We start from the raw sequence: 14,852 nt of genomic DNA on the forward strand, positions 1-14,852 counted from the left end.
CAACCGGCCATGATCGGGAGTCCCGATCTGTGCACAATTGGCCCAGTGTTGTCTGGCCAGGGCAGAATGTCATTGTAAATAAGAATTTGTTCTTAACTGATTTGCCTAGTTAAATAAAAAAGTGTTGATCAATGTCCTTAGTCCGACACTCCAGTACAGCAGGTGGCGGTAATGCACCATAACTTTGGATAACCCCCCCCCCCCCCCCACCGAAGAAGAAGACAGGCGGGCTTGGCATTGAAGGAACATAGGAAGTGCATTTGAGAGTGAGATTGCAATTTGACGTTCAGACGTGTCCACAAATAATCAGGTAGTGTAGCCTAATACAAACTTGATTTAACGGCAACAAAAATACACCATAATCACTGCTGGATGTTTCTTTGTAACCTGATTAAAGGCTTGCGTATTGTGAATGTACAGTAGCAAGCGACAGAGGATTTACTCACTCAACGTTAGCTAGCCGGCTGACTAGCTAGCTAAGGTTAGCTGTTAGCCAGGGGTGTATTCATTACGGAAACCGTTTACTGTTTAAGAACCAAACCGAGAAAATGGAACGAAGCAGAGAGGGACCTAAACTCTCGTTTGCATTCACAAAACGTTTTGTTAATAGACGAAACTTTTGCAACAGAATCGGCGTAATGATTACACCCCAATACATAGCGGTAACTGGATAACTAGCTACCGGCTGCTACCATGTTCCACTATTACTAAAACGTTATATAAGTTAAAAAGTGTATGTTTTCGAATGAACACCGGCGTTACGAATTTTCTTTTCGCGGCAATCTATATTGCAAAATCTGGAGTTTATCCTAGCTAGCTAGTACCTTAATGTTTTATTGAACCAACCCATTCGCTCCCACTGGCTAACCTAGCTAGATGGCTAGTAGCCAGCAGAACCGACCCGCTTTATTATAGTTGCACTAGGGTCAGAGAGACTTTATATTTAGGTTGAAGGCCACAGCATGCTCCCCATCCGAAACAGTTTGTGCATACATTATGTTTACATTTTGTGACTCGTGGACCTTTTGTAGGCCAAAATAAAAAAGTATTTATACACTGAACAAAAAAATATAAATGTAACATGCAACAATTGCAAAGATTTTACTGAGTTACAGTTCATAAAGAAATAATTCAATTTAAATACATTTATTAGGCCCTAATCTATGGATTTCAAATGACTGGAAATACAGATATGCATAGATCAGGCTGTTGATTGTGGCCCACACAAAGCCATACATGTGGTCTGCGGTTGTGAGGCCAGTTGGAAATACTGCCAAATTCTCAAAAATGATGTTGGAGGTGGCTTATGGTAGAGAAATGAACATTAAATTATCTAGCAACAGCTCTGGTGGACATTCCTGCAGTCAGCATGCCAATTGCACGCTCCCTCAACTTGAGTAATCTGTGGCATTGTGTTGTTTTAGTGTTTTATTGTCCCCAGCACAAGGTGCACCTGTGTAATGATCATGCTGTTTAATCAGCTTCTTGATATGCCACAACTATCAGGTGGATGGATTATCTTGGCAAAGGAGAAATGCTCACTAACAGGGATGTGCACAACATTTGAGAGAAATAAGCTTTTTGTTTGTATTGACCATTTCTGGGATATTTTATTTCAGCTCATGAAACATGGGACCAACACTTTAATGTTTATATTTTTGTTCAGTGTATATAAACTCAGGAAGAAAAAGAAATGTCCTCTCACTGTCAACTGCTTTTTTTTCAGCAAACTTAACGTGTAAATATTTGTATGAACATGACAAGATACAACAACTGAGCAAGTGCCACAGACATGTGACTAACAGAAATGGAATAATATGTCCCTGAACAAAGGGGGGGTCAAAATCAAAAGTAACAGTCAGTATCTGGTGTGGCCACCAGCTGCATTAAAGTACTGCAGTGCATCTCCTCATGGAATGCACCAGATTTGCCAGTTCTTGCTGTAAGATGTTACACCACTCTTCCACCAAGGCACCTGCAAGTTCCTGGACATTTCTGTGAGGAATGGCCCTAGACCTCACCCTCCGATCCAACAGGTCCCAGACGTGCTCAATGGGATTGAGATCCGGGTTCTTCGCTGGCCATGGCAGAACACTGACATTCCAGTCTGGCAGGAAATCACGCGTAGAACGAGCAGTATGCCTGGTGGCATTGTCATGCTGGAGGGTCATGTCAGGATGAGCCTGCAGGAAGGGTACCACATGAGGGAGGAGGATGTCTTCCCTGTAACGCACAGCGTTGAGATTGCCTGCAATGACAACAAGCTCAGTCCGATGATGCTGTGACACACCGCCCCAGACCATGACAAACCCTCCACCTCGATCCCGCTCCAGAGTACAGGCCTCGGTGTAACGCTCATTCCTTCGATGATAAACGCGAATTCGACAAAACCACAACTCGTCAGTGAAGAGCACTTTTTGCCAGTCCTGTCTGGTCAGGCGACGGTGGGTTTGTACCCATAGGCGATGTTTGTTGCAGGTGATGTCTGGTGAGGACCTGCCTTTACAACAGGCCTACAAGTCCTCAGTCCAGCCTCTCTCAGCCTATTGCAGACAGTCTGAGCACTGATGGAGGGATTGTGCGTTCCTGGTGTAACTAGGGCAGTTGTTGTTGCCATCCTGTACATGTCCCGCAGATGTGATGTTCGGGTGTACCGATCCTGTGCAGGTGTTGTTACATGTGGTCTGCCACTGCGAGGACATTCAGCTGTCCGTCCTGTCTCCCTGTAGTGCGGTCTTAGGCGTCTCACAGTACGGACATTGCAATTTATTGCCCTGGCCACATCTGCAGTCCTCATGCCTCCTTGCAGCATGCCTAAGGCACATTCATTCAGATGAGCAGGGACCCTGGGCATCTTTCTTTTGGTGTTTTTCAGAGTCAGTAGAAAGGCCTCTTTAGTGTCCTAAGTTTTATAACTGTGACCTTAATTGCCTACAGCTTACACTGTTAGTGTCTTTAATGACCATTCCACAGGTGCATGTTCATAAATTGTTTGGTTCATTGAACAAGCATGGGCAACGGGATCTAAACCCTTTACAATGAAGATCTGTGAAGTTATTTGGATTTTTACAAATTATCTATGAAAGACAGGGTCCTGAAAAAGGGACGTTTCTTTTTTTACTGTGTGTGTGTGTGTGTGTGTGTGTGTATATAATATATATCTATCTATATGTTATTATTATTTTTGGGAACTCAGTCTGGGTCTCAATTTTTGAGAGTTAAAATAATAGAATACACAGGGTGCAATTTAGAAATGTGGTTGTGCATCAGCAGTTACCCAATACCATTGTCAGCAAAAAAAAATGGATTGCTAAGTTAGTCTAGGGGCCAGCTATCTAAACTTGTAGTAAGCATGGTTGAATTAAAGACCTGAGTGGGGCCCATTGATAATCCGTTATATTTAAAACGGCGAACAGTTTCGTCAACCCTTTTGCAAAATGTGTAGAATTGCCGGAAATTAGCTGAAAAACTGCACATTTTTCTCTACTCCGTGGAAAAATGAGTAGAATTGCATGAAATCCGTTAGAAAAATTGTAAATCTTCTTTCCGCCCCATTGCAAAATGTGTACAATTGCAGGAAATTAACTTTAAAACATTTTTTAAAATCTTTGCTGTCACGAGGGGAGCTTTCAAAATGTTTTTCTCGGAAGGTGGGGGTTCCATTTTTTTGTGGCGCCCACCTCCATCAAAGTTACTCATCCCCGATCCAAACCGCTGTGAAATATATTTTACATAACCAAAAATATTGTATTTTCAGCTGTGTGAAGCTTGTGTACAAAACTGAAAGTAAAATCTAAACTTAAAAACAGGAAGCATAGAAATAGCCCCCATAGAACAGATCTACCACTTTTTAGACTTGCTTTCAATGAGAATGACAGATTTATAACTCACATTTCTATGTGAATTTGGTCAGGTCACCCAAAAAGTTACATATTGCAGATTTATGGGTGTGTCTACACTTGACACTTACATATGACTTCCACAATTAGAATCGAAGATCGGGTCTAGACGCATTGTGGTTGGATCAGAGTGGCAGGTAGCCTAGGGGTTAGAGCGTTGGGCCAGAAACCGAAATGTTGCTGGATCGAATCCCCGAGAAGACAAGGTAAAAATCTATCGTTCTGCCCCTGAACAAGGCAAGAATTTGTTCTTAACTGACTTGCCTAGTTAAATGTAAAAAGAAATATAACATTTTTAAAAAATTGTTCAGATCTGGTTGACAACTTCAGGTAGTGGTCAGGGACACATTGTGTCCAGCTTTCTCCTCAGTCTGGACGCAATCAGGCTATCAAAAGCACATACAGTGGGCGACGTCAGCAGTGCTCTGCACACAAGTCTCCATAAAACGTGGTTTATGGAGCAAGAGGCACCTTTTTTCATTAAATGTTGGATGAAATACGTTCCTAGTGTGTGAGGAACGTGTTTGCTGGCTTCATAAAATAAATTATATCAAAAATATATATTTTTGTTTGGCTAGTGTTATGCTAACCTGTTAGCTGGATAAAGCACTTGCCATCAAGTTGTGTTATCAGATTTAGCATGTTCCACCATTTGCAGAATGCATACAGGCATTGGAAAAAGGTATCAGGACACAATGTGGACATGGTGCACATTTAAATGTAGCTGACGCATGATGTTCGGAATTTCATGATCACAACTCACATGATTAGAATCAAAAGCTGCATGATCTGTCAAGTGTAGACATGGCCTGAGTTAACGCGGAGCCGGTGGGAGATATGGTTCGGAAAATGTACCTCAGTCCAGGGATGAGAAATGCATTGTACTCCTAATTGTCCCATTTTTCCCAACTGTTACACCGAGAAGATTTAAAGACTGCTAGTCTTTCCGTAAAACTGTCCTTTTCGTCCTCCTGCTAAGTAGCAGAAGCCACAGCAGCCATGGAATGGCAATGTCAGCCAATCTGCTTCTTCGTTGTTAAACGCGATGTAGCTGTCTAGCTAGTATTGATTGCTTTATCATGCGATGTATTTAGTTAAAGTTACAGCTAGGAAGGATTCTCAGAACTTCTCACCTGATGACTTGAGACATAATGTTAGTGTGGAAATGTAACTATACATGTAGAAACATTTCTTGCAGCTAATAATATGCATTTCGTTTACATCTACAGATTCTCAACAGTGAGTGTTGTGTTAAAGAGGCAGCTGCAAGCGTCCAGATTGTTGTTCACCATGGTGGACTCTCAGTACTTCCTCCCCAATGACATTGGGATCTCTGCGCTGGACTGTACTGAAGCCTTTCGCCTGCTGTCCCCTAGAGAAAAGCTCTATGCGCACTACCTCTCCCGGTCTGCCTGGTACGGAGGACTGGCTGTGCTGCTGCAGACCTCGCCTGAGTCTGCCTCCATCTTCGTTCTCTTACAGAGGCTGTTCCGCAAGCAGCCAGCAGCACAGCTGGAGAGCATGGCCACTGCAGCTGGACTTAGTCCTGAAGAGTACCAGGTCAAGTAATGCACCTGCCTACAGAGCCTTGAGAGAAAAACTGAGTCAAACAATGTTTTCACCATAGAATTCGAATTTGTGTATACACACACACACACACAGTGATGGTAGAGGCTTAGAGTTCCATTAGAATATAGGCTTTAGAGTACAAACTACACCGTGTGTTGAATATGTCACACATCCACTCCACCTGCTCATACTCCCAGCCACTCAGCCTGTTGTAATAAACATGTCTTCTGTAACTCCGCCTGACTAGACAATAATAGCTATTTTTTCTTCCGTATTTACAGGCCTTTCTTGTTTATGCTGCTGGTCTCTATGCCAACATGGGAAACTACAAGTCATTTGGAGACACCAAGTTCATTCCCAACCTCCCCAAGGTAGATCATCCTCGCTTTTATAACTGAATGTATTATAAAAAAGCCTTGACATAATCACAGCGGTGGCCTTTAATAACCACTCATTGCGGTATAGGAGAAGCTGAAGGCCCTTGTGTGGCAGAGCCAGGCTTTCCAGGACAGCCCCAGTGAGATGGAGGCCCTGTGGGACAGCTGCTCCACCCTCCTCTTCTCCCTGGAGGACCAACAGAAACAGCTGGGCTTGGGGGACAAAGTGAGAGACTTCATGATGCCTTATCTCACTCATGCCTTATGTGGTGATGGGTTCTCTTATTGGCAGCCTTATTTGTTTGAATAAATCTTGTATACTGTAGCCTAGGTGTTGATAATGATGTTACTTTATTTCTTGTTCTCAGGGAGTCACCACATACTTCTCAGGGAACTGTTGCTTGGAGGATGCAGAGTTGGCCCAGAAATTCCTGGATTCAAAGGTATGTATTCAAGTTTGTCTTATGTCTGTGTTATTAGTATTTTAGGATTTAGGCGGCAGGTAGCCTAGCGGTTAAGAACGTTGGGCGTAACAGAAAGGTTGCTGGTTCGAATCCCCAAGCCAAATTGGTGAATAATAATCTGTTGATGTGCCCTTGAGCAAGGCACTTCACCCTAATTGCTCCTGTAAGTCACTCTGGATGAGAGCGTCTGCTAAATGACTAAAATGTACATTTATATAAGTGTCTCCCTTACAGAACCTGAGTGCCTACAACACACGACTGTTCAAGAACAAATCAGAAGAAGGGAAGGCCAGCTATGAGGTGCGCCTGGCGTCAGCTGTGCAGAAGGGTGAGAGTGCCATGTCCTTTTTAAAAAGCTATGCTAATTGAGGAAACACTAGTTATTTTTCTGTCAATGTCAGTAATGCATTCTCTTTATTACATCCCCTGTATTTGTCTTTGCTGTAGACTGTGCAGTGGATGGGGAGGGAGAAAGCAGGTGTGGCAGATATGACTTTGAGGACTGCGTCTTCATGGTGTCCAGGGGAGACTATGCTTACCTTATGAAGAAAGTGAGTGAAAATCTGGAGAAAGCAAAGGTGAGTTCAAAGGCAATATTCTAATTCAAATGTACAGTGCATTCGGAAACTATTCAGACCCCTTGAATTTTTCAACATTTTGTTACGTTACAGCCTTATTCAACATTGGATCAAATTGTTTTTTTCCCTCTCAATCTACACACTACCCAATAATGACAAAGCAAAAACAGGTTTTTAGACATTCTTGCAAATAAAATAAATGTATACAAGTATTCAGACCCTTTACTCAGTACTTTGTGAAGCACCTTTGGCAGCGATTACAGCCTCAAGTGTTCTTGGGTATGACGCTACAAGCTTGGCACACCTGTATTTGGGGAGTTTCTCCCATTCTTCTCTGCAGATCCTCTCAAGCTCTGTCAGGTTGGATGTGGAGCGTCGCGGTTTCATCAGACCAGAGATTCTTGTTTCTCATGGTCTGAGTGTCCTTTAGGTGCCTTTTGGCAAACTCCAAGCAGGCTATCATGTGCCTTTTACTGAGGAGTGGCTTCTGTCTGGCCACTCTATCATAAAGGCCTGATTAGTGCAGTGCTGCAGAGATGCTTGTCCTTCTGGAATGTTCCCCCATCTCCACAGATGAACTCTATAGCTCTGTCAAAGTGACCACCACCTCCCTGACCAAGGCCCTTCACCCTCAATTGCTCAGTTTGGCCGGGCGGCCAGCTCAAGGAGAAGTCTTGGTGGTTCCAAACTTCTTCCATTTTTAAGAATGTACCTTCAATTAGAGGTCGACCGATTATGATTTTTCAACGCTGATACCGATTATTGGAGGACAAAAAAAGGCGATACCGATTAATCGGTCGATTAAAAAAAAAAAATTGTATGTATATATACACACACACACATTTTTGTAATAATGACAATTGCAACAATACTGAATGAACAATGAACACTTTTATTTTAACTTAATATAATACATATGGGCTTTTGGATGGGTGTTCTTAAGGTGATTCCACAGGTTGGTGGTATTTTTTGATTTAGCCGTTGCTGACCCCATGCTTACCTCTTTATCACAAATAAGACACCTTGCTTTCCCTGGTGCCAATTCCATGTAATAGTCCCACACTGGTGCTCTGCTTTTCTCTGCCATCTGTAAAACACACACACAGCTCTGAAGTGACAATGATACTGAAGAGTCTGCTTAGGAGACAAATACTCTCAACTGTTTTTTTGTAGAGTGGATTTATGAAAATATTTTGACAAACGTCACCTTATCCTAGTGAGATTTACACGGGTCTCAGAACGCCGAGGTGGTTTAAGCACAAAACACAGACCTTATCTGAAGTAGATCAAGACATTCTCTATGGAAGACATGAACGGTAAAATAATGAAGGAACCCCTTTCAAGTTCAGCCACAAGTTATTACAGGATTTATAACGCTCTCTCTCTCTAAACCATATACCTTTGACTATTACGAGCCTGCTGCTGCCTACCACCCCTCAGTCAGACTGCTCTATCAAATATCAAATCATAGACTTCACTATAATAAACACACAGAAATACGAGCCTTAGGTCAAATCCGGAAACTATCACCTCAAAAACAAAACGTTTATTCCGTTACGTATTTTATCTAACGGGTGGCATCCATGAGTCTAAATATTCCTGTTACATTGCACAACCTTCAATGTTATGTCATAATTACGGAAAATTCTAGCAAATTAGTTTGCAAAGAGCCAGGCGGCCCAAAATGTTGCATATACCCTGACTCTGCGTGCAATGAACGCAAGAGAAGTGACACAATTTCACCTGGTTAATATTGCCTGCTAACCTGGATTTCTTTTAGCTAAATATGCAGGTTTAAAAATATATACTTGTGTATTGATTTTAAGAAAGGCATTGATGTTTATGGTTAAGTACACATTGGAGCAACGACAGTCGTTGATTGTTTTTTTATAAGATAAGTTTAATGCTAGTTTACAACTTACCTTGGCTTACTGCATTCGTGTAACAGGCAGGCTCCTCCTCGTGAGGCAGGTGGTTAGAGCGTTGGACTAGTTAACTGTAAGGTTGCAAGATTGGATCCCCCGAGCTGACAAGGTAAAAATCTGTCGTTCTGCCCCTGAACGAGGCAGTTAACCCACAGTTCCTAGGCAGTCATTGAAAATAAGAATGTGTTCTTAACTGACTTGCCTAGTTAAATAAAGATTAAATAAAGGTGTAAAAAATAAATAAAATCGGAGCCCAAAAATACCGATTTCCGATTGTTATGAAAACTTGAAATCGGCCCCAATTAATCGGCCATTGCGATTAATCGGTCGACCTCTACCTTCAATGCTGCAGACATTTTTTTGTTACCCTTCTTCAGATCTGTGCCTCGACACAGTCCTGTCTCAGAGCTCTACGGACAATTCCTTCGAACTCATGGCTTGGTTTTTGCTCTGACATGCACTGTTAACTGTGGGACCTTTTTTATGTAGACAGGTGTGTGCCTTTCCAAATCATGTCCAATCAATAACATTTACCACAGGTAGACTCCAATCAAGTTATAGAAACATCTCAAGGATGATCAATGGAAACAGGATGCACCTGAGTTCAATTTCAAGTCTCATAACAAGGGGTCTGAATACTAATACTAGGTAATTCTGTTTTTAATACATTTACAAAAGTTTCTAAAAACCTATTCTCGCTTTGTTATTATGGGTATTATGTGTAGATTGATGGAAAAAAATATCAAGAAAAAAAAATCTATTTTAGAATAAGGATGTAATGTAACAAAAATGTAGACAAAGTCAAAGGGTCTGAATACTTTCTGAATGCACTGTTTTTTTTTGTCCCTTTATCAATTAAAAAGTGTTTCAAAACTACTAGTGCATCTTAGAAATGTGTGTTTGGTCTCGTGTCAACGTCTTGTCCTTGATGACAGGACCATGCTGCCAATGAGAACCAGAAGCGAATGCTGGAGGAATATGCACAGAGTTTCACCTTTGGGTCCATAGAGGCGCACAAGGAGGGCTCTCGTTTCTGGATCAAAGACAAGGGACCCATCGTTGAGAGGTGAGAGAGCACTGCCCTCCACGTTTGGCCTTCCACTCAGGATGAAATAGAAGTAGCAATTCCTTAATTTTCTGTTCTTCTTTTTCCCCTTTCTCTCCTAGTTATATTGGCTTTATCGAGAGCTACAGGGATCCCTTTGGTTCCAGGGGAGAGTTTGAAGGTACAAATGAAGAGGCAAAGCATGTGTTATCAATATCACCCCTTTTATCACAACATGTTTTGGAAGACTCCTTGGTGATCTTATTGGGGTTTGTCTTTGCTTCCCTCAGGCTTTGTGGCTGTGGTGAACAAGGCCATGAGTGAACGCTTTGCTAAGCTGGTGAGCTCAGCCGAGGTGCTGCTGCCAGAGCTGCCATGGCCAAAAGACTTTGAGAAGGACCGCTTCCTCCTGCCTGACTTCACCTCCTTGGACGTACTGACGTTCGCTGGCAGTGGCATTCCAGCTGGCATTAACATTCCCAACTGTGAGTGCCACTTCCAACGGACTCTTTATCTCTTTAATATTGACATGACTGATCCACAGTTTCTTATGGTCGTGGAAGAATCTCTTACTCATCAAATCAAATTTATTTATATAGCCCTTCTTACATCAGCTGATATCTCAAAGTGCTGTACAGAAACCCAGCCTAAAACCCCAAACAGCAAGCAATGCAGGTAGAAGCACGGTGACTAGGAAAAACTCCCTAGAAAGTCCAAAACCTAGGAAGAAACCTAGAGAGGAACCAGGCTATGAGGGGTGGCCAGTCCTCTTCTGGCTGTGCTGGGTGGAGATTATAACAGAACATGGCCAAGATGTTCAAATGTTCATAAATGACCATCATGGTCAAATAATAATAATCACAGTAGTTGTCGAGGGTGCAGTAAGTCAGCACCCCAGGAGTAGATGTCAGTTGGCTTTTCATAGCCAATCATTAAGAGTATCTCTACCGCTCCTGCTGTCTCTAGAGAGTTGAAAACGGCAGGTCTGGGACAGGTAGCACGACTTCAGCTAAACGTTAACTCTGTGTGTCTGATCTGTGTCCAGATGATGACATCAGACAGTCGGAGGGCTTTAAGAATGTCTCCTTGGGCAATGTGCTTGCTGTGGCCTACGCTACCCAGAAGGACAAGCTCACATTCCTGGATGAGGAAGACAAGGTAAACGACAAGCTCACTATGACCAAAACTGAAAGCAATTGTCTTGGAATGGTTCTGGACTATCTGACATGAAAAAAAGCTAGATACATTTATGGAAAAGCATTAAATAAATGTTCAAATCCAGGTCATGTGGCATTATTGCACAGAACACAGGGCCCTATCAAAGATACAATTTATGTCTCAGTCGAATCTTTTTCAGTTCCTTCAATGGTCGCTCTCTGTCTTTCAGGATATGTACATTAAGTGGAAGGGGCCCTCCTTCGAGGTGCAGGTTGGCCTCCATGAGCTGCTGGGCCATGGCAGTGGGAAGCTCTTTGTCCAGGTGAGCGAGAGCGAGTCCTCTCCATCCATGCTCATGTCATGCATGGTCAGTCTTTGCATCCATAGCCTAGTCTATGCATTTGAGTGCTTACATTTCTCCAGCTCACCCCCCCCCCCCCCAAGCTGTTTACCATAACAGTGGCCAGGTGACCGCTTTGCTATTGATTGAACTGCACATTGCTCCTTTAATATCTAAATGTATGGTTTTCAGTTACAGCCATTGTGAATGATTAAGTGTATCATTATGTGCTGTCACGTGTACAGGATGAGAAGGGGACTTTCAACTTCGAGCAGGATAATGTTCGAAATCCTGAGACTGGAGAACAGGTGAGTTTATACATCAGTCATTTGGTATCATAAGTTTTCTTAATTCTTTGCTTTGGACTGATTCTGAGACAGCATCATTTATTGTCGGGGTAAAGCACATGACCAGAAAAATGTGGACACCTGCTCGTCAAACATCTCATTCCAGTATCATGGGCATTAATATGGAGTTGCCCCCGCCAAACCCAGATTCATCCATCAGACTGCCAGATGGTGAAGCATGGTTCATCACTCCAGAGAATGCGTTTCCATTGCTCCAGAGTCCAATTCCGGCGAGCTTTACACCATTCCACTCAACGCTTGGCATTGCGCATAGTGATCTTAGGCTTGTGTGCAGCTGCTTGGCCATGGAAACCCATTTCATGAAGCTCCCCATGCTTCTTCCAGGGGCAGTTTGGAACTCGGTACTGAGTGTTGCAACTGAGGACAGACGCTTTTATGCGCTTCAGCACTCGGCGGTCCCATTATGTGAGCTTGTGTCGCCTACCACTTCGTGGCTGAGCCGTTGTTGCTCGTAGACGTTTCCACTTCACAATAACAGCACTTACGGTTGACCGGGCAGCTCTAGCAGGGCAGAAATATGGAGATTGCATGGCTGTGTGCTCGATTTTATACACCTGTCAGCAAATAGCCGAATCCACTCATTTGAAGGGGAGTCCACATACTTTTGTATATATAGTGTATCTATGATCTTGATTTAAGTCTTGAAATTTCTGGTTTAAGTATTGTCTAAAGTATGGTTTATGTGCTTCAGATCACCACCTGGTACAAAGGCAATGAAACGTGGGACAGCAAATTTTCCACTATTTCTTGCTCCTATGAAGAGTGCAGGGCCGAGTGTGTGGGGCTTTACCTCTGCCTCAACAAACACGTGCTCAGGTATCTTTACGCAAGTGCACACACACATACTCTGTTACTCACTGAAGCTACATGAATATATAAACAGTGATCTTATATGGGTCAGGATGCTCTAACGTGGATGATGTCCCTGTGGGTTTGCAGTATCTTTGGCCATGAGGACGAGGATGCAAAGGAGGTGGTGTACATCAACTGGCTCAACATGGTGCGAGCTGGCCTACTGGGCCTGGAGTTCTTTACCCCTGAGAGCAAGAGCTGGAGACAGGTCAGCTAAGTTCAGTCCTTTGTATAGTACAGCCTATCATGCTGTCTTTCTTACTCTAAAGCTCTTTTGAATTGCTTTCCCACTGACTGAGCGCTAGTCCCGTGAGCCAGCATGATCTCACGTGCTTACATGAATGGTTCGCTGCAGTGTTAATCAGTCTGGTAGTATGAGGCTATATGTGACCCCTTGTATCTGTTTGACTGAACCTCCTGTTGTCTCTGTCTCAGGCCCACATGCAGGCTCGCTTTGTGATCCTACGGGTGCTCCTGGAGGCTGGCGAGGGGCTGGTGACCCTGAAGGAGAGCACAGGAAAGGATGGGCGCCCAGATGCCCTCATAACGCTGGACCGCAGCAAGGTCCACACTGTGGGCAAAGCTGCCATCGAGAGGTTCCTATGCAAACTACAGGTACAGTCGTAGAAGCCTAGAAAATGTCTTGGTCATGGCTGGGATTACAGGGGTAAATTACCAGCATCAATATTCAATTTAAAAATCTAATCAAGTCTCCTATTTGACCCATTATAATCCATGTCCCTGCAGGTTATCAAGTCCACAGCTGATGTGGAGGGAGGCAGAGCTCTGTATGAGGGCTACTCAGCTGTGTCAGACACTGGTTCTCACAACTTCCTGCGCCTGCGGGAGACTGTTCTCCTGCGCAAAGAGGCTCGCAAGATGTTTGTTCAGGCCAACACAAGGGTCAAAGGTCAGTCTTTTTCCCCCTGTCCTAATACCAAGACACACGTCTACATTTTAAATGGCCCTTCATATATCTGCCTACTAAGTGGTCTACTTTCTTGATAATAAGACTTTTTTTTTATCACCCAGCCTAAACCATTCTACTGGCACATACGCCATTGTTGTTCTAAGACTTGATGTATTGTGTGATGCAGGTGAAAGTGTGGAGCTGGTGGAATACGAGGGTAGTGCAGCCGGACTGATCCGCTCCTTCACAGAACGGTTTGCAGATGACGCCGAGGAGGTGGAGGCCCACCTGCTAGAGCTGAACAAGAGGGATGCCCCCTGCTGGTGCTGAGTGAACAGTGCAGATACAGTCAAAGCACTGCTAAGACCCAGACATGCTTCTGACTGAAACATCCCTGGTCTGTGTGGACTTGTCATAAGAAAGGATCTTTCACTGTCAAATGCCTAAATCAGTCAAGGGTAGAATGCACATGTGGTTATGGCTGTAATTGGGAGACATTCAACCCCGAGGCACAGTTTCAAACTACGTTAAGTCCCTATCATTATACAGTTATTTCCCCCTTCCACTATCAGGAAGGATAGGAACAGTGTAAACAATCTGGTGTTGAAAGGACCTAGTGGTAGGAGCTTGAAGTCAGTTTGAAACAAGGCCAGAGTATTAAAAAAAGCTAAGTGACTCAAGGGGACTATACACGGTTCACCATCAACTGTGTCAATCAAATCCCAACCACAGTCTTATTAAGCTTTTGTTGACACATTTCAATTGCTCTTTGTCTTGACAATGTTCTTTTTATAGAACTCCTTCCAAATAATATTAATCATATGATAAGATTTTTGTCCCTTGTGTCCAGGGCACTTGAAGCCACCACTGTGACATGGTCAAAGGCTAAGCATTGTCAAAGGGTCCACAGTACTATAAGTCTCTCTCTTGGTTAGGTTGTTGAGAAACAACCTATACAAAAATACATTTGATTAAAACAATAAGACCGATGTCTGTTTTTTGTTATGAAAAATATCTCAGATAACTTGTGAAATCAGCTGCATACTAAACTGGTACATATTGGAATATAATTTACACAGACCTTTGTATTTATTTGTCATTACCTTGCAATCTCAGACCTGCCAACATGCACGCATTTTGCGTACCAACTACGCCATTTTCTGTCCATGTACGAGGTCCGAATTGAAAGTACGTAGAAATGAATAGGGCCTGATTTTTGTTACATTTTAATAAAAAATAAATCCACTGAGTAAATCTAACATCCCGATTCTCGAGCTGCAACACAGACATATACGGAGTTTGTGTCAACGGACATGGAGATGAATATATCATTATTCGACGTAGCTATCCCGTGTCTGCCCTTTCTG

General features: G+C 43.1%; 1 protein-coding gene across 1 annotated transcript; it reads left to right on the top strand.

Annotated features, from left to right (window-relative positions):
* Positions 1–35: 35 nt before the first annotated feature.
* On the top strand, positions 36–14,465 carry dpp3 (dipeptidyl peptidase 3). Its single transcript, XM_021591478.3, has 18 exons — positions 36–310; positions 5,129–5,459; positions 5,750–5,839; positions 5,934–6,071; positions 6,214–6,288; positions 6,544–6,637; positions 6,757–6,887; positions 9,748–9,878; positions 9,980–10,038; positions 10,148–10,342; positions 10,903–11,015; positions 11,245–11,337; positions 11,601–11,663; positions 12,415–12,539; positions 12,663–12,783; positions 13,011–13,190; positions 13,323–13,485; positions 13,673–14,465. Exons 2-18 carry the CDS (start codon positions 5,190–5,192, stop codon positions 13,813–13,815), a joined length of 2,184 nt encoding a protein of 727 aa, XP_021447153.3. The 5' UTR covers positions 36–310; positions 5,129–5,189; the 3' UTR covers positions 13,816–14,465.
* The last annotated feature ends 387 nt before the right edge of the window (positions 14,466–14,852 follow it).

This window comes from Oncorhynchus mykiss, chromosome 29 (assembly GCF_057628025.1).
Source record: "Oncorhynchus mykiss isolate SJ-2025 chromosome 29, ASM5762802v1, whole genome shotgun sequence".
Lineage (NCBI taxonomy): Eukaryota > Metazoa > Chordata > Actinopteri > Salmoniformes > Salmonidae > Oncorhynchus > Oncorhynchus mykiss.

Bases quoted from the DNA above. Each gene is read 5' to 3' on its own strand.
- dpp3 (XM_021591478.3), top strand. From the start codon at position 5,190: ATGGTGGACTCTCAGTACTTCCTCCCCAATGACATTGGGATCTCTGCG. The intron at 11,664-12,414 runs GTGAGTTTATAC...TATGTGCTTCAG, and splicing joins ATCCTGAGACTGGAGAACAG to ATCACCACCTGGTACAAAGG. The intron at 13,486-13,672 runs GTCAGTCTTTTT...TGTGTGATGCAG, and splicing joins GGCCAACACAAGGGTCAAAG to GTGAAAGTGTGGAGCTGGTG.